General features: G+C 36.0%; 3 protein-coding genes across 5 annotated transcripts; 2 read left to right on the top strand and 1 right to left on the bottom strand.

Moving 5' to 3' along the window:
- Positions 1-2,291: 2,291 nt before the first annotated feature.
- On the bottom strand, positions 2,292-4,120 carry LOC121762083 (aldehyde oxidase GLOX-like). The gene has a single exon (XM_042157854.1). The coding sequence runs from the start codon at positions 4,095-4,097 to the stop codon at positions 2,484-2,486; it is 1,614 nt and encodes a 537-aa protein (XP_042013788.1). The 5' UTR covers positions 4,098-4,120; the 3' UTR covers positions 2,292-2,483.
- Positions 4,121-9,040: 4,920 nt separating this feature from the next.
- On the top strand, positions 9,041-11,995 carry LOC121759900. Of its 2 annotated transcripts, XM_042155482.1 has the most exons (4): positions 9,041-9,159; positions 9,236-9,369; positions 10,897-11,064; positions 11,756-11,995. In XM_042155482.1, exons 2-4 carry the CDS (start codon positions 9,274-9,276, stop codon positions 11,837-11,839), a joined length of 348 nt encoding a protein of 115 aa, XP_042011416.1. In that variant the 5' UTR covers positions 9,041-9,159; positions 9,236-9,273; the 3' UTR covers positions 11,840-11,995. The 2 variants fall into 2 exon arrangements, with proteins under 2 accessions (XP_042011416.1, XP_042011408.1); XM_042155474.1 differs by having other exon boundaries at positions 9,041-9,369.
- Positions 11,996-12,478: 483 nt separating this feature from the next.
- LOC121782571 (protein RCC2-like) lies at positions 12,479-17,470 on the top strand. 2 transcript variants are annotated; one of them, XM_042180475.1, is made up of 17 exons: positions 12,479-12,518; positions 12,678-12,879; positions 12,983-13,044; positions 13,142-13,209; positions 13,459-13,580; positions 14,088-14,193; positions 14,292-14,343; positions 14,559-14,676; positions 14,777-14,807; positions 14,929-14,952; positions 15,042-15,166; positions 15,823-15,904; positions 16,115-16,237; positions 16,409-16,462; positions 16,543-16,612; positions 16,696-16,726; positions 16,919-17,470. In XM_042180475.1, exons 2-17 carry the CDS (start codon positions 12,690-12,692, stop codon positions 17,239-17,241), a joined length of 1,581 nt encoding a protein of 526 aa, XP_042036409.1. In that variant the 5' UTR covers positions 12,479-12,518; positions 12,678-12,689; the 3' UTR covers positions 17,242-17,470. The 2 variants fall into 2 exon arrangements, with proteins under 2 accessions (XP_042036409.1, XP_042036401.1); XM_042180467.1 differs by lacking the exon at positions 12,479-12,518 and having other exon boundaries at positions 12,529-12,879.
- Positions 17,471-18,851: the final 1,381 nt, after the last annotated feature.

Here is an 18,851-nt window from a genome sequence, read left to right as displayed (position 1 = left end):
CATGCACTTATAATAGAAATGAAAATCAAAGGGTTTCATGGTTTAAAATTGTTGAATCTAGTCTGAATCACCATTTGTCGTGATTTTTCGACGTAAATTCCTTGACATGGGAAGGGCATTTAGTACATGTCGTTATTCCGCAATCATGGGGGGTTTGTTCAATGAGATAATTATTAACTGTATTATTGCATCTTCGAGAGTTGGAAATGTCGGTGGAATCTTTATGACCGAAACCCTAAGAACGTGATGCATTTAATGTGAGGGCTATGGACAATATTCCCAACAGCAAGTTGGATGTGCGTACAACTGAAATGGAAATCGAGGGTTTCATGGTTCAAAATATTGAATTTCATTTGAATTGCCATTTGTCATGATACTTCGATGTAAATCCTTTGGCTTGGCCCGAGTGTGTGTCGTTATTCCTGAATCCAAAGAGAGTATGACTGGAAGAATAATTTCATAATGTATTGCTGCATCCCCGGGGATTGAGCCCATTGTTGACACGTAAGTGGAATATTTATGCTCACAAGTCTTATTAAATAGTTATTTTATTTAAGATCTTCCGAAATCTAGTATGAATCACCATTTACCCTAACTTTTTGACGTAAGTATATTAGCTTGGACCGAACATTTAATACATGTCGCTATTACTTAATTCGGGAAGACTCTATTCAATGTCATAAATTAATAAATGTATTACCGCATCCTTGAGGGTTTGAACCACTTTTCAAACATATGGATTCGTTATACTCATAATCTTAATGAATAATGTGATGGTATTTTATTCGAGGGATTTGTGCAATATCCTCAATGCAATATCCTCAATAGCAGGTTAGATGAGCGTACAGTTGAAATGGAAATTGAGGGTTTTGTGGCTCAAAATATCGAATTTTATTAGAATCACCACTTGTTGTCATACTCTGACGTGAAATATTTGGCTTATGAATGACATACTAAACATATGTTATTCCTGGAATCAAAGGAATTGGTCGATAGAATTATTTGTTAATGTATTACCGCATCTCCACTACTAACATGTCAGTGTAATCTTTATGCTCAAAATCTAAATTCAAATAATCGTTTTATTAGAGACCTTCCCATGAATATGGACTACAAATAAATCACTCGTTTTGATATCACATATTAAGAGGAATGATATGCTACATACCTTATGTGACTCCTTATGTAAGCATCGGTCTCGTTTGACGCACGTTTAGCGTTGTTTGTTTCGATTTATATATTTAGTTTGAGTGTAATACATTAAAAACTGTTTTTGAAATTTTTAATTCCACAAAATTCTTAAAAATCAAAGTTTGATTTGTTATTTTATTAATTTATTTGAAATAATAGAGAAAACGAGCAAATCGAGCTTTGATTTTTATAATTTGTGTGAAATTAAAAATTTCAATAACAGTTTTTAATATATTAGAATCAAACTAAATATATAAATCAAAACGAACAACGCTAAACGTGAGTCAAACGGGATTGGTGCTCACATAAGAAGCTCACATAATATGTATGTAGCATATCATTTATCCACATATTAATATATGAATAAGTTTAAACTAATGAGCAATAACAAATGATTTTAAAAATATTATGTTTTCATACTAGGAAATGCAACTTAAATGCCTTTCATCTAAAGTCGAAGGTTCAAGTCACCTCAAATACGTTGTATAAACCATAACTAATAAATGGATGTGACTTTCAATTAAGGGCGTCCTTCATCTACAAGTCTTTTTCAATCAATTATATATCTAAATTGCGTTTGCCAATATGATAAGGCTATACTTTAGCTAAATGATTGATTAAATTATTTTTGATTGATTGATTTATCGCTTGCTTCGTGACCGAATTAAATATCAATGTCTTTCACTTGGATAATAATCAGATTTAATCATAGATTCATAACAAAAGAAATAGGAACCGGCCTCACGGTGAGGCTGAATTCACTAACTTGATGCTAATTATAAAAATGTTGTTATATGTCAACTAAATTTCTCAAAAAAATAATACAGCTAGAGAAATCATCTTAGGATATTTTAACAAAACTAATACTCTTTCCATCCATAAATAAGAGTTCCTGCGTACTACTAGTTCACATCAATCTCACACAAATAGTCTCAAGGCTCGTCGTGCACATTACATTCGTCCAAAAACCAAACAATAGACTATAATAGAAATTTCAACGGCTTTATCTAAATCATTAGGATTTAGAATTAATTATAATGCTATTTCTATAATTTCAGTTTAAAACGCCACGAATTGCACATAGTGCCGACCAAAATCAATTTCACGTGCACATATCATTAAACTTTCTTGATATAAGCCCTGTTTTATACTTGCACGCTCACTTCTATAATTTTGAATAAAAGTATACAAATATTTCCCTTGTAATGAATCACTTGTCACAAATAATAATACTATGCATCTAATTACATCCCCACAATAAAAACCATACCAATTAGGCCGACCCGATTCACTCAATTGATACGGATCCAAATCCCCTCACTCGGAATATCTCTATGGACCACGAACAAAAGATAGTACCCAGCCGGTGCAAGATTGCCCGAACCCGGCAGTCCAACCCGAATTCGATAAGTGGATCTTCCGACCGGAGTTACATCCCCACGGTCAAGGACTAGTAATCTTTGACTCATCGAGAATGAGTGAGTCGCAAACGACGGTGCAATCATTGTCACCGTGATCGAACCTTTGTCTAGCTGTCCCGGAGGGATGCTGAACCGGACTGTAACCTGTTGCCCGTATCCGAATATGGATTCAGATACGGGTGTAAGGATCCTCGGCCGCAGATACGCGAACTGAGGGTCCAAATATGATGGTGAAAACGATTCAAGAGTTAAATCCGTTGGGAATTTTACATTAGTAAAATTATAATATATGTGAGGATTGCTTCCCCCAATGAGGACTCGACCGTCGCGAAGTAATATCGCGGCAGAGTGGTACATTCTAGGGGTCGAGGTCGGGTTCTGGACCTCGAACCTTAACCCGAATGGCTTATTCGGGTAGTATAAAACCGGCGATAAAACCGGGCTCCGGCCCATTTCCCACCCGGCGGTTCCCGTACCCGCACCGTTGATAATCAAAACATTGCCATCTGGCAGCAACAACATGTCACCCATGACCCGACCCACGGGCATGGTCTCCATGACCCATTGGGGATTGGGGTCGTTTATCCGGATCCTCCCGCACGTGTCAAGCGCCTTTACAAAATCACCGTTGTTTGCTCTGATAAATGCTCCCTTCGGCGCGCCGCCACATACCATCACCTCGGCTCCGGTTTTGCTCCTCAGCGGGAGCAAAACCGCGGAGCCTGTGCTCGGGTAGTTCCTCGGGTCCCCGCCCGGGATGGTCTGGTAGGTTCGTATGACTTTCGAGCTCGTGTGGTCGAACAGTATAGCTCGATTGTTGGCGAAGATGAATAAATTGCCGTCGGTATTCAAGAACACGAACGGATAGAGGTTGTTCTCGAGGCGAGGGTCGTTAGTCTGGACTAGAAAGGGGAGATTGTAGGAGCCATCGGATTTCTTCGGGTAGAACTCGTAGTTGAACTGTCTCCGGCCGCCGACGATGATCTGGCGGCCGTCGGGGAGGATTTGGCTAGTGGCGTACCACCTTCTCTGGGAGAGTCCGTTTCTGAGCTCCTCCCAGTCGCAGGTGGGGCAGGGCTTGTAGGTGCGGACGGCGTGATCGCCGTCGTTGAAGCCGCCGGCCTGGACGAGGGAGCCGTCGGGGGAGACGGCGCCCGAGGAGCACCAGACGTCGGTGAGGACGGTGAGGGGGCGGATGGAGTTGGCGGCGACGTCGTACTCGACGGAGTGGGCGGTGCAGTCAAGGGGGAGGGCCTTGTCGTTGGGGTCGCGGCGGCACCGGCCGTCGGGGAGGGAGATGTTGGAGGGGCCGAAGTCAGTTCGGTCAAACATGATCACCCGGTCCGTGTGGAGGAGCTGCATGTGCATGGCTGAGATGCCGACGTTGGAGAGGAGCAACTTCCACTTGCCGCCAACGCCGCCTGCAGCGGCGTGAGGCGGCACAAGAAGGAGGAAGAGGCAAAGAATAAGAGGTGAAGTAGTCATGTTTGTTTTTGGTGAGTCCGTGATTAGATTATAGAGTAGTGGTGGTGGGAATTGTGGTCACGGGCTTTATATATATCTCAGGTTTGATCAAGGGGAGACTCCCACACGCAAGAGAAACGGGTGGGTATTAATTATATTGCGTTTTTTTTTCAATTTCCCATTTTACTTTGCATTTTCGATACGATATAGTAATATCTACGTGTGAATATCTCAACAACTACTATTTGTGGAGAAAGGACATGGAGGAATAAAGGAAGTTGATCGCTGAGTTTTTCTTTTGTTTATGTTCTTGGCAATATTAGGGGAGTTTTGAATGTTAGTCTTGTGAATATGTGCACGTGGAAGCCCTATAAAAGTCTGATTTTTGAGCATATTGAAGATGGGCATGAATAAACTTCTTTGGAGTTTTTAATATTATTGGGCGAAAATTGGCATGCAATGGAAGTATTGCTTTAATACAATAATAAAAAAAGGCGCTCTTTTTGTCTGTGTACTGTATTCTGTTATGTATGTATTGCTGATTATTATTGAATAAAATGTCAGCATAAAATATACAGGTATCTGACATGTGATATGAATTATATAATTATTTCAGCAGCTAATTAGTTTGAGAGTATAATCTTGTACTATTAGTTTTAATATTATTAAGAAAAAGTGAGGGGAAATATGATGATACATGGGCACAGTCAAAATTCCACTACGAAGAGTAATTATGGGTACTAATCAAGTCTTCCTGAATTAATTAAGAGAACAAACGAGTACTGCAAAAATTTAAGATTTTAAGGTCAAACTATGAAGAATTTCAAGAACACAGTGCTGGTCCTGTCACAATGAATCTACTATTATTACATTTTATTGCACCATAATATGCGGTCATCATAATTATAGCTATTAACATGTGTGTATTTATTTCCCACCTTTTTTCGAAGTGAAAACTTTGCAATTTTTTACATTTAGGCATTAATGACAAGAATGAAGTATTGCATTATTTTTTATTTCCTTTAAAACACCCTTTTTTCACCTAGCTTCAATTGAGGGTCTTCTTAACTTTTTGCCCACATTATATTCATAAAGCCGACAACCTCATTAATCCAAACATTAGAATTTCACGAGATTACAAAGGTGAATATATGTTTAACTAATATTAGGAAACAATTTTGGAAGATAATGTTTTGTGATCACATGGAGATAGGTTGTTCCAGCAAGAATTCAGATTCTGTTGCTTTAATATTAGCTGATTTATCGACTGTCGATCCAATTATGTCTTATTATTACTGGGTTTGGGCACAATAGGTCGGAATCATGCAAACAATATGTGCTAAGCATAGATCTAAATTAAGCTCACTATGTACAAAATTTCCTGCCACATATATTTCTTATTTTTAGGAGACATAAAGAAATATATGTCTTGCTTCTGTGGAAGTTCTTTGTCATCATCTCTTTATGATTACTATAACATGCGATTGTAGATCCTATGCAGAAACGAACAAACTTTATTATACATAGACAAATGTATATAGTCATTTTTATATTTTAAAGGGTTATACTTGTGATTATTCAAATGGTTAGATTAATTTTTAATTTTTCACATGTATTTCTAAGCATATGTATTTCTATTCCACCGTCTCCCTTCCCCAATATAATTATAGAAACTGACAAGCAAGACTGATTTATAGTCAAATAACGGCTCTGTCATCAATAGTTTAATGGGGTCAAATGAAAATGAAGAATTATAAGTTGAAATATTGATGGAGCATTATATTGAATTATTAATCATATGAGACAGTGTTTGAGTAAATAGTTTAATATTGATGGGGGCATAATTTGCGATCCCTTTAATTTTTCTCCCAATATATATTAAAGGAGCTAGAAATGATTAATTGGACGAAATTAGATTAAATATAATAAGGGGTATATTGGAATTTGGAAATTTACAGTCATCTATGTAAATAGGTTATTATTCAAATTTGCAGCCATATTCTTAGTTATAAGGTAGCCATTTTTTAACCTTTGTAACATGATGTAACTATTTTGATAACTCTTTCACTATTATCCAATAAATACTGAAATTATAAAGCAGTCCTCTTCTCAGATTTCACCATCCCAGAGCTCTTGTGTAATTTGTAGTAACCTAATGTCTCATGCACAAGGAAACATGGGCGGATCCAGGATTTAAAAATCATGGGGTCGGACGAGATAATTAATATAATAATATTATATATATTATAAAAATACATTACAAATAAAATTATCTTTGTTTTATCACGATAGTTGACTTTTACGAGTTCATATTTTTAACTTTTACCAATATTCATATTTTGAAGCTAGCCGAAATTTTATCATTGGAAATAATTGCAAACATATCTTTCAGTCGTTGATTGTGTTCAACATTAGCACTAGAAGAACAGATAAAACTCATGAGAACATATACAAACTCAAGATATTTTTAAAATAAATTTATCCATTAATTTAATATGGATGGTAATTAAAATCAATAATAAAAAAACATAAGTATATAATTATTATATTCATAAAAATTAGGTCAAATAAACAAAATAAAAGTAAAAAAATAATAAAACATGATTAAAAGAATATCAATAACGCACCAATTTTTTTTGTGCAAAGCCTATGCCCCTCAAAAATCTTAATCTTAGTCTCCTACTATAACTTTCTATTTAATCAAAATAATAATTGGGTAGAAATATAGAATTTTTATTTATAAAGAAAGTTGTAACTCTTGTAATAAAGATAAAATTATTTAAAAAGGACAGTATTGACTGATTTTTTTAACTAATAAACTTAAATAAATTAGGAATTTATGTAAATTTGTGGGAAAATTAAGGAGAAAAAAAGTTAATACTACATGGTTTAGAAAAATATTGGCAGGCAAATTAAATGAAAAAGCAGTATTAACGGCGAGTGACCAGAGGCAATCAATTAGATTTTTTACTTATAGATTTTCTAACCCAACAATCAATAGGAGTATTAACCACTCATCAGCCCAAAAATCAATATTAACCTCTCTGTTCATCTTCTTCGTTGAGAATACATCAGCTTCTTCTGCAACCCCTCCCCTTATCTATCTCTACTCTATTCTTATTAGTATTGTTCCTTTCACCTCTTAGCTTTTGGAAAAGGCGGAAGGCTTCGGGTAGAGTTGAAGCTGGCCGTGGGGTCGGAGACGGAACTGCACCAGGTCAAAGGTCGAAGTTGATGTTTTCCGGCAGTGTTCGGTGGACCGCCGGTGGGGTCGGCCGACCCCGCACGACCCCACCTGGATCCGCCGATGCAAGGAAAGTATTCCCTGAGCCTTTCTTCACGTTAGCATCAACTATTTTTTCTCATATTTTTTCATTAATTCAATTGTTTTTGCTCTTTATATTAGTATTACTTGGTAATTAATGATATTAAATTACTCCTACTTTTTAATTATATGCTTAGTATATACTAAACAACATATCTTAAAACCACATACGATTGACCAAGTATGTCTTGTTTTTCGAAACAAAAGGAGTATTTTAACCATAACGCTTCAAATGTCATTAGCTCAAAACGATTTATAACTTGAAAAGAAAAGTTGCTTGCAAAAACTAGATGGGATTTGAAAGGGAAGGTTTTGAGAATCAATAGACAACATTACTCTCATTGTCAATCGCGATAGTTTTGATTGGGTACACAAAGTGACCTCTATATTAACTTGTGCACGTTACAAGTTAATTGCTTTTTCGTAGGGAAAGTTTTGAGAATCAATAGACAACATTACTCTCATTGTCAATCGCGATAGTTTTGATTGGGTACACAAAGTGACCTCTATATTAACTTGTGCACGTTACAAGTTAATTGCTTTTTCGTAGATCAAGTGTTGGGCAAAATCAATAAATATGATATTTAATTTTGAGTCAAAATGAAACAACATCACTCACATTGTCAATCACCTTTAAGTCACATAATCAACTATTTAGACTATGCCAAACGAATAAGACCATTCACAACTATCTCATTATAATTTTATTGGAAGTGATAAAATGCATAATCAAAATTGTAAATATTTGTTGTTGTGATCAAATTTTTCCCAAATATGTTCAATTATATATATAATATTGGAGTATCTTGTCCGTGAAGTACACGAAAAAAGTAGGTATAAATCCATTTGAGTACCATAAATATAATGGGTATATATTATATTGTACTAGTAGGTTAGATATTTACAAATTTGAAAAAAAAAATTTCAAATTCTTTGTAAGAGTGTCCACAATGGGGGAGCCGCGGCCCGCGGCTCGGTGCGCGGCCCCCCATTGCAGAGGCCGAGAGCCGGGGCCCTAGGGCGAGAGACGTGGCTGAGCCGCGGCCCTCCATTGCATCGAGCAGCGTTTCGCGGCTGGGCCGCGGATTATAATTTTTTTTTAATTTCGAAATTTTTTTATAAATATACACTTCCATTTCCATTTTTTCACTTCATTCTACACTTCCAATGAGGTGTTTTTTATCTTTTTATGTCGTGTTTTTTAAAAATTCCGATGACGCCACCGAGTAGTTAGCGGTGGCGTTTTTTATCTTTTTATGTTGTGTTTTTTAAAAATTTTCGTTGTAGAATTTTCCCCTATAAAAAATACGACGAAAATTTATCTATAATTCGTAACTTTATTAAATTATGTTAGATCCCAAATTATTAGTCTACAAAAATTTAATATAGTTAAATTAAAAAATAACATTAAAAAAGAAAATAAATTAATTTTTTTTAAAGGGCCATATTTGGTGGTCCTTGTTATTTTTGTTATAATTTTAACTTTTACCATTGTAAAGACCACAAGAGAGCTATGAATGGTGGCCGGGCCACATTTGGTGGCCTTTGAAGGCCACCATTATGGACACTCTAACAAATTAAAGTTTTTGACTGAACACGCCCACCCACACGGCAATACGAACAGATCTCATTGGTCGAGGAAGGCGGAGTGGCATAACAACCCCATTCACTTCCCCGTTATCCTGTCATGCCGGAATGCGTCCGCGACCAAAGTTTTACATGTACCAACTAAATACGGAGTAAAACATAATCCCAAAGGTTTAAACTTCATAATACCATGTATTCAAATCATATAAAATTAATCATCGTTTTATAAAATACTTTACTGTACTAGAAAAATGATTAGCCTGGGTAGACCCAACAACATCCGAGATGCAAAGCGAAAGGAAGAAAGGGTATGCGTGGGCGATTTCAGCCGGTTTCAACGCTGCTCTTGCCGCCATTTCTGCCAAATTCTTTTCATCCCAGGTAAATTCCCCCATCTTATGATCTTAAGATCCATTAAATAATTCATCCATGCCGGATTGAACTTCGATAGAATAAGCAGCGGATTCCACGATTTAGATATCCCACTGCAATTCGTGTTCTCGAGTAGCATAATTTATCTGTTTTGATTGAACCCCCTTCGCAAGTGTAGCATAATTTCATGTAGTGTTGCAATTGGTCTGTAGTCGAAAGAGTTTTTTTTTTTTTTTTTAAATGCTGGAGCTTTAATGCTCCCGAGTTTCAGGGGAAGAGAAGGGCTGCTAGCTACAGTACAAATTTTACTCTGTTGAAGGCAAGCTCAAAGGCTCTGTTAGAAAAAGTGTGTTATATGGCTCAAAAATAGATACACTCAAATAATTTATGGTTGGTGGTGATATTTTTAATTTTTATTTTTTTACAATTATAGTTGCCTCTTTTCATGCTATGGGGATACGAAGTGCGTTTTATTGGTTAAGACGCATCTCTTTCGACAAATAGATGAATAGTTGAGTGTGGCTTGTTTGAGTGTTTTATTGCTTAATTTGGTAATAATACTTTTTTAAAAGAGCTTTGTTTATGGGGCGAAGAACTGCAGCATGTTGGATGTTGGTAAGATATTTCCATTCCAACTAATGGATTGGAAGTTCAAATCGATTAGTTGATTAGTCATTAGTGTGTGAGTGTGTTCTTTATCCATTTTTATAATGTAGAACGTTTTAGCTTGGGGAAATTTATGGTGGTTGTGTTTGAATTTTGATGGTTTTATTATGATATCAATGTGAAGTTTCTTCAAATCTTTGATAAATTTGGTACTGAGGAGTATATTGGTAAGGACCATAAGTTAAAATGAATGGTTTTGGATCAAGCAATTTTATTTAGTATGGCTGTTTATATTATAGGAAGTGTATGAATTTTTCATTTTTCATTATATATTGACATTCTTTGCATGAGAATCTTGGTGAAGATTCTTTATAAAAAAAAATACTTTATTGTTATATCCATAGAAGATATTGAATTTTAAGATGCAATGTACTATTGATGATATTGAAATTATAAGAAAAAGATGTGAAATGCATACTAATACATGATTGTTAATGTGATTTGAAGTTAGTGAAAATGCAACACTAACTCTTGTCTTTGTAGATTCATAGTATTAATTTTGGTGGTAAACTTTGCTGCCGTAATTATCTATACTTGTCACTTGCTTCGATAGATATGATAGTTATGCAATACGGATAGATTTCCAGTTAGTTGGATTATGCTTCCGATTATATTGCTTAGGAGTTAGGACAGTGATGTGTGGTATGATTGCATTGATAAAACAAAGTATTCTTCACATGGCTTCTTATCTCATCAGACCCTAAAAGGTCATTAAGTAATTGGTTTGAAGATCTTACGTTAATTGAACACTATATTGAATTGCAGTTTGGTTCATCCATCGGCTGGTTGTTTCTCTTCAGTTTATTGATCATATGTTTTGTCTATGGTTGTCACTACTATCTCTAATTGATAGGTGGTATAATATTGTAGTTGAAATATGCGCTGGTCGTGCTTTTCAATGTCATAATGTGGGGATGCTATGTTAATAGCATGAAGTCTCTGTCGGCTTTACAAGCTACAGTGACAAACTTTGCTACAAACTTTCTAACTTCTGGGATGTCTGGATATATTCTCTTCAACGAGTCACTACCTCTTAAGGTAATGTTTTTCACTAAGTTACAAGCTTTCACTAAGCTGTTGCTTATCATTTGTAAATTAACAAATGTGCCGGGTCTTCTAGGTGCAGCCTGATTAACATTAATAGTGTTACATTAGCAATATATGTTAAAAAGCGGTTACGTTAATTCCTTACTAACTGGAGTTTTACAGTCCTCCATGGCCAAGTAAGAACTGTGTCTAACAGGCTGGATTATATTAACTGATTAATTTCTCTTTATATTTTACCAATTTTCTCTCCCTATAAAGTTCTTTCAGTAATTGAATGATATGTTTAGGAAAACAGTGGCTTAGTTAGTAAACTGGCTGTCGATGGCTTGTATGCTATCTACCAAGTTGTACCTAGTGTTGAATAAGACCATGTTTTCATTTCTCAAATACGGAAACGGACTAAACGCTGCAAAAATTGGTCCTATTTTAGTTCAAATGAAGAAAATAGAGTCAAGAACCATCTTTCCGGGATACATAATGTTGCCCCCATGTTCTGTCTTTCAATCTGCACACGAATATGACTCGTGGAAAACATAGATATACTTGTGCATCTGTTGATTCGTCATAAGTTAGCATTAAGATTTGTAGCAAAAGTATTTACTTTAAACTAGCTGAAATGTTTTTAGCTCAAAATTTCTACTGTTACTCAAGCCTCTTTCATAATTCTAGCAAATTACTACAGTGGTTTGCAGGTGCTGCGCTAATCGTAATCGGTGTTGTTGTTCTAAGCAAGTCAAGCATCGAGAAGAAGGCACACACAAGTTAGGTGAATTTCTATTGTAGGTAGGTTAGCATCTCCCTATGTGACTGAATACTGATCCATGTTCTTAATGTGATACTGTAGTAATTTTTGGCAATGCCATTTTGTTGTAATGTACTTGTTGAACACTACCATATTAGTATCTTTTTTCATTTTGCTAAAGTTCTCAATATAGCATCATATGGTTTGTGATGGGCTTCATTTTAAAGATTTAGATATAGTCCCAATTATTGATGAATTTATGTATTAAAGTTTCGCACTTCGAAATATTTATTGTTCAACCTTCAACCTACCAAACTACCAATACGGAGTACTAGTGTCTTATTTTAAATATGAGTATATAATTATGACAATTTTTCTTAAATAAAATTAATTATATATACATCTGTTGTAATAATTAAAAGGTTATAAAAGTAAATTTAACAATTTTCTAATTTACGTAATTTAACGGCCAACACAATAGAAAAGGAAAGGAACAATGAAATTTTATAACGCGGGAACCAACATATAACCACCAGACAAATAAAGCCAAAAACAGAAATCTAAATAAAATTGAAAAATGAAATTGAAAATGTGAAATCTTACCAATAAAGTAAGTTCATCATTCTCGGAAACAGCAAACACAACAGTAAAACCCCATTTCCATTCTCTCTCCTAATTAAAATTACTACTAGTGGGAGTCGTGGTAGGGTTTTCAAATTTCAAATCTTTTTTGTGTTGCTTCTCTTCTTCTCCCTTCTGTCGCCCCTTCCTACAACCCTATCTACCGATTTAATCAATTTCAGTTTCCTGTTTGTATTTGCTGGATCTTTGTTTTTGAATTTCATTTTCGGCGGTTGAGTAGGATTGGCGGGAAATGGCGGCAGCGGAGGGTGAGAATAAGGTGGTGGAGGAGGAGGTGAAGGGAGGGGAGCTGCTCTTTTGCGGAACCACGTCATGGGAGGCAATGGGCCGTCGCAGGACCACGCCGGAGGAGAATTTGGCCTCCCCGACGAGGCTGCGCCCGCTTATGGGTGTGGATATTCGATTTGTTGCCTCTGGCTGCGGTAAATACATATCTATTTACTGCTTTGGTTGGTTCAGTTTCTAAAATTTCTAGTTTGCGGTTGTGAATTTTTTTTATTGATTCATGTTTTTTGTGTAATGTAGTATCTTGCCACTGTGTGGCATTGGATGTGAATGGGCGTTGTTACACTTGGGGTCGCAATGAGGCATGTTTGTTATGTTTTCTCATTGTGCTTTAGTTTTCTGATGTTTTTTTTATGTTTTCTCATTGTGCTTCTCTATTATGTTTTGCTAAGTGTGCAGAAAGGGCAGCTTGGTCATGGTGATTACATCCAGCGAGATAGGCCTACATTTGTTTCGCAATTGTCCAAGTCTGTTACTTTCTTTTACCTCCTGGTCAATTAATTTTTTATAGCTTTAGAATTGTCTACTTATGTTCAAAATGTACCACTTAAAGAACAGATGTATTAGAGTTCTTTCTTCACCAGTGCATGTGAATCTCAAGAAAACAGATCATGCTCATGTTTAGTTCAAGCCCGTTTTTTCCAGTTGTTACATAGTGACTTGTTCAACATCGTAAGCCAGGCTATAACTGTTTAACATATGTTCACAATTTTCAGGCATAACATAGTTAGAGCAGGGGCTGGTAGGAGTCATTCCGTGGTAGTGACTGCGGATGGTCTCTCATTTGCATTTGGTTGGAATAAGCATGGACAACTTGGTTCAGGTTCCACTAAAAATGGTGAGCTTCATGGAGGTGATGGATGAAAAGCATCCTAAATTTACTATCTTATCCTCCTATACAATTGTTAGTCAATTTTGTTATTTTATTATGCTGTTTACATTCTCTGGTGCATGTTTTTATCCATTGATCGTCACAGTATAGTTCCTAACTACTAGTTAAAGCAGTTCAAATATGTTAGAAACTTTAAGTAGAATGTATTCCCATATTTATCTTGCAGATCTATGTATAATATTTTTGTTCTTATTGGTGTTAACTGTGATCATGCACTATATAATTGCAAAAGAACTGTATACTACCGTAGGAAAATTTTTAACTTGTGATATGATTTCCATTACCACTTGCTATAGTTGTTAGTCAATACCCTGACCATTAACATCCCTGCCGTTTGACCTCCCTTTTGAATTATACAGGCAAATTTGATTTGCGCATTTATTTGATAAGACTAACAGAGTTTTGTTTGATTGGATTTACTGCATATTGCTAATACTTATTCTTTCTTTGCAGAGTGTGAGATACTTCCAGTTCGTTGTCAAGTAACTGAAGTCAAAAGTGCTGTTTGTGGGGGTGAATTTACAGCGTGGCTCACTTCTGTTGAAGGATCTTCTATTATGTATGGTTTATGTACCTTATTTTTTTTGCATATCTAGAATTGCTGTTGGATTTCTGCCTGTTCAGCTGCTAATTTTTTTATTGTTTTTGATCTAAAAGGACTGCTGGTCTTCCACAATATGGACAGTTAGGGCATGGTTCAAACAATGAGGTAAAGCCAGTAAAAGAGCTGTAACGTGTTATTTATTTCTGTAATCTATTTTCCTTTTGCGGTTTATCTCTCCCATCAAATGGTTTTGATCTGTTTTTACCTTATAATTGAAAACTCTATGAATATTTGTAGCTCTTGTCTTTCAATTCTTTGTACTCATGTCAATTGATGTTCCATTTATCCAAGTACTAACAAGACAAGCTTTTCATTTATAGTATAATACCAAGGACAGCTCTGTGAGGCTTGCTTATGAAGCTCAACCCAGGCCTAGAGCTATAGCCTCTCTTTCAGGAGAGACTATTGTAAAAGCTGCTTGTGGAACTAATCATACAGGTATTCAAACCGTTAATTACCTAACCTATATATTGTTCTAGTCCATTATATTTCTTAAAATGTTCTGGTATTTAAGTCCTGTTTGTTTATTTTATCTCAGTGGCTGTTACTAAGGATGGTCATGTTTACACGTAAGTTAGCATTATTGCATGGTAAAGATTATTCTAAAAACTTAAACTGATCTATCATTGAATCAAAAACACTTGATTTACTTTGTGTTTCTTTGATTTTCCTATTGTGGCAAATGATTAGGTGGGGCTTTGGTGGTTATGGAAGGTAATGCAATTGTTTTGGCTCATTGGTTATGTTCTCTGCTGTTACCTTCTTCATCATTATGGGCTGAGTTTTATTCCTGCCAATGACAGACTTGGGCATAGAGAGCAGAAGGATGAATGGGCTCCACGTATTGTTGATGTTTTCACAAGGCATAATGTGTTACCTCCAAATGCAATTGTTTCAGCAGGTTCTGCCAACTCTGCATGTACAGCCGGTAGGATTTACCACCTTCTAGCTGCAGCTTTCACCATTGTTTTCTGGGTTTGCTGCTTCATCTTTATTTGCATTCTTTTAAGTATGTTTCTGATTGATATGAATTGGGACATAATATTGTTAGTAGAGTTGGAACTTGGAAGGTATATTATCTTTTTGGGGTACAGATGTAAGCTTTACCTGGCTGTTGGATCTTCCCTTCATTGATTGGTATTGCTAATAATACCAACAATTGTTATTGATTTTTTATGCTGCTTCCCTCAGTCAGTTTTGATGAGTATGTTGTGATGCTGTTAAAGTAGGAAGGGGCTAGAGACTAGAGTAGCTTATCACTAGGATAGACTGTCTGGATGCTGGTGATGTTGAACATGACTTGATCCCTGTACAAAGAAAACCTTTTAGCCTTAGTCTCAACTCTCAAGTGCCTTGGTTGTTAAAATATTAATCCTAAGTGCCAGATGTGAGGGTCTAAATTCATGCTGGACTGTGGTATGAATATGCCAGAGTTCTCTCAAGTTTGTCTGCCTTTGGGTTTGTTGTCTCGTACCCGAATTGGAATTTACTCTAATTGATATATAGCCTGTGTAAGTTGATCTTCTGAGATGTAAACTAATTTTTACATAAGAAAGCATTTTGAGAAAAATACTATTTTTGCAGGAGGTGGGCAGCTTTACATGTGGGGCAAGATCAAGAACAGTGGGGATGACTGGATGTACCCAAAGCCTCTCATGGATTTGAGGTCTATATGTGATCTCTTTTCTGACTATTGAATAAAAAACAAGAAAATAGTTAACTAATCTCCCAAACCAAGCAAGGGACCTTGCTCGCTCATCACTGATGTTCTTGTAACTGATGCAAACATAAATGTCACAAATCATGCTCTAAAGAGATTATATTCGTACTCTATATGCCAATTGATTGAATATTGACCAGCTAACTTCTTTCTCAGTGGCTGGAACCTGCGCTGCATGAATTCAGGCAATACACACCACTTTGTGGGGGCTGATTCTTCATGTATTAGCTGGGGTCATGCGCAATCTGGAGAACTGGGATATGGACCTAATGGCCAAAAGTACTTGGTTTTTTAATGTGTAAAGTTTGCATGCCACACTTGCACATGCACATTGATTTAAATAACTTCATACATAATCTTTTGAGAAACCCATAACTTCATACCTGGATCTACGATTATGTAGACAAATACAAAAGTTTTGAGGATATGTCTTGCTTTTGCTCTTTGCAGATCATCAGCGATTCCAAAGAAAGTGGACATCCTAGAGGGAATGCATGTTATTAGGTTAGTAGAACCAGTCTTATGAATTCAGACTTGGTATCTATCTCTGTATAGACACTGATTTTGTGCATAATTCTCTGTAGTGTTGCATGTGGATTTGCCCTTTCCCTGGTGGTGGTTGATAGAACCAAAGATGCTGCAAGAATTGAAGAGGTATTAATTTTTGAGACACTCACCTGTTAAAGTTATTTGAACTGTTGAAGGTTATCTGATTTTTCTTTCATGTTTCTCGATAGCTTGAAGTGCATGATGGTAAAGCTGCAGAAGGTATAGTTCAATACACTTGTTAAAAATTAGTAATTCAAAACCTATGAACCATTTTCAGAATTTCCTTGAGCACCGATTCAAAAATGAGATGCACAGGCAGTGCACTCGCTTATGTTATCAGTATGTTCTTTTGCCCAGCGAAAGCCGTTATGGCTAGCTTTGACAATGCACAACTTTCTTCGTGATCTGCAGTAATTGAACCAACTGATAATGGAGCTGATGTGACCGAGAAAGCTCCAAAGAAGAATAATGCAAAAAAGCCTCAAAACTCAAAAAAGAGGAAGAATGAAAGTTCTTCTGAGGATGAGGAGGATAACAGTGACTACGAGAGCGATGACAGTGATTCACTCAATGGCGAAGCAGAACATGGAAGTGGGAAGAGCTCGGGTAGAGGGAGGGGCAGATCTGCTTCAACAAAAAGAGGCAGAGGCCGTGGGAGGGGTCGCACTGCATCTGAGACTGCAAGTGCTGGAGGAAGAGGTTCAGGTAGGAGAGGAAGACCTAAGAAGTCATGAGCACGTCTGGAATTGATACATCTTTATTTATATTTTTTTCCTTAGATTTATGAATTGTGCCTTTCTCTTACAATTATCTGGGATGCATTCATTTTGAACATGTTCCGAGTAGAATGTCATCCTAGAACAGGTATGCAACCTTTGTATGTGGTAGAAGGGAAGACATTCGATTCGAGGACTCTTTGTATCTGACCTTTTTTTCTGACCAAAGAAAAAGGAAATTATGTAACCATCTTCGTACTTTGTATCGAGTAGAACATTCCCGTCTTATAGTGGTGAGGTTAGACATTTTATGCTGGTGGCCCAAGAAGACATTTTGCAGCTAAGTGACAAGTCATTCTCTATGTTTGTACAATGTTAAGGAAAAGTGTCATTCTCCAAGATATGGACTCACCACTTGACATATTTGCAGTGAGCAAGAGTGAGAAGAACGTTGCATAATTCACTGGGTTAGTACTCCCTCCGTTTCTTCATAGTTGAGTCATTTTTTCATTTTGGGAAGTTCACTCATAGTTGAGTCATTTCCTTATATAGTAACTTTTTTTCTTTTTCTTAGTTTACTCTCTCTTACTTTATTCTCTCTACTTTTTCTCTCTCTTACTTTTTTATCTATTTATTTAACACATTCAACATCCCTTTCTTAAACTCCGTGCCGAAAAGCTTTTTTCCATGTGAAGAAAGGCTCCCACCATTCATCTTTCTCTCTTTGGTTTCATTCCGATTGGATAAATAAGCCTTGTGCCTAATTTGTACGTCACACTCCAAATGATTGCTAAGTAAAATCTATAGGGTTCTGCACTTGGGAAGCCACGGTGACCGAAGCTCGTTATGGATGTAGCCCATAACGAGTGAGAACCTTACGAATCGGGCCAACAACGAGTGAGATATGATCTAAACATGTGTATTCTTATTTGTACTTCCTTTTTCTTGTGTTATTGCAAGTTCTTTATCACTTTTAATTGGCATGGCAATGTACCATAGACCTTTTATGACTAAAAAGTTAAAGAGGTAGTTAAAGGTAGGTTTATACTATGATAAATCATTAAGCAAAAGGAGACAGGTTCATACAGCTATAATTGATAGAATCACACTTCACCATTATATTATCTATAAGTTGTACAACCGTTATCATATTTTGGTTACCTAATACTGTTTGATGAAATGAAACTGTCAACCACATGATGAACTCATTTTATCAACCAGAAGAAATATTGTGTAAAATATGCAAATAAGAGCTGTAAAATATTGTATTTTGCCCTTTGATGTAAAATCATCTTGCTTATGATGATAAATATGAGAGAAAAATTGTATAATCGAGATTTTAAGATTAAAAGACCTATGTATGTTATGAAGATTTGTTATTTGTTAACACTGTAATGATAAATCATTTCTACGATAAGCATGTGCTGACGATGATATAAAGATAAAAATATTAAGGCGATATTATAGTGTTTAATATAAATGTATATTACTACAGGAGTACTAGATTACACATTTCTCTTTATGCATTAAATTCAATTATTAAATATGATCACATGTCTAATTTAAATCCATCAAATCTTAAATTCAATAGTAGTACTATATAAATAGTTATTCGTTCTTCAATAAAA

This window comes from Salvia splendens, chromosome 2 (assembly GCF_004379255.2).
Source record: "Salvia splendens isolate huo1 chromosome 2, SspV2, whole genome shotgun sequence".
Classification (NCBI taxonomy): Eukaryota; Viridiplantae; Streptophyta; class Magnoliopsida; order Lamiales; family Lamiaceae; genus Salvia; species Salvia splendens.
Note: the sequence above shows the minus strand (reverse complement) of the source record. Positions and strands in the feature narration are given on the sequence as shown.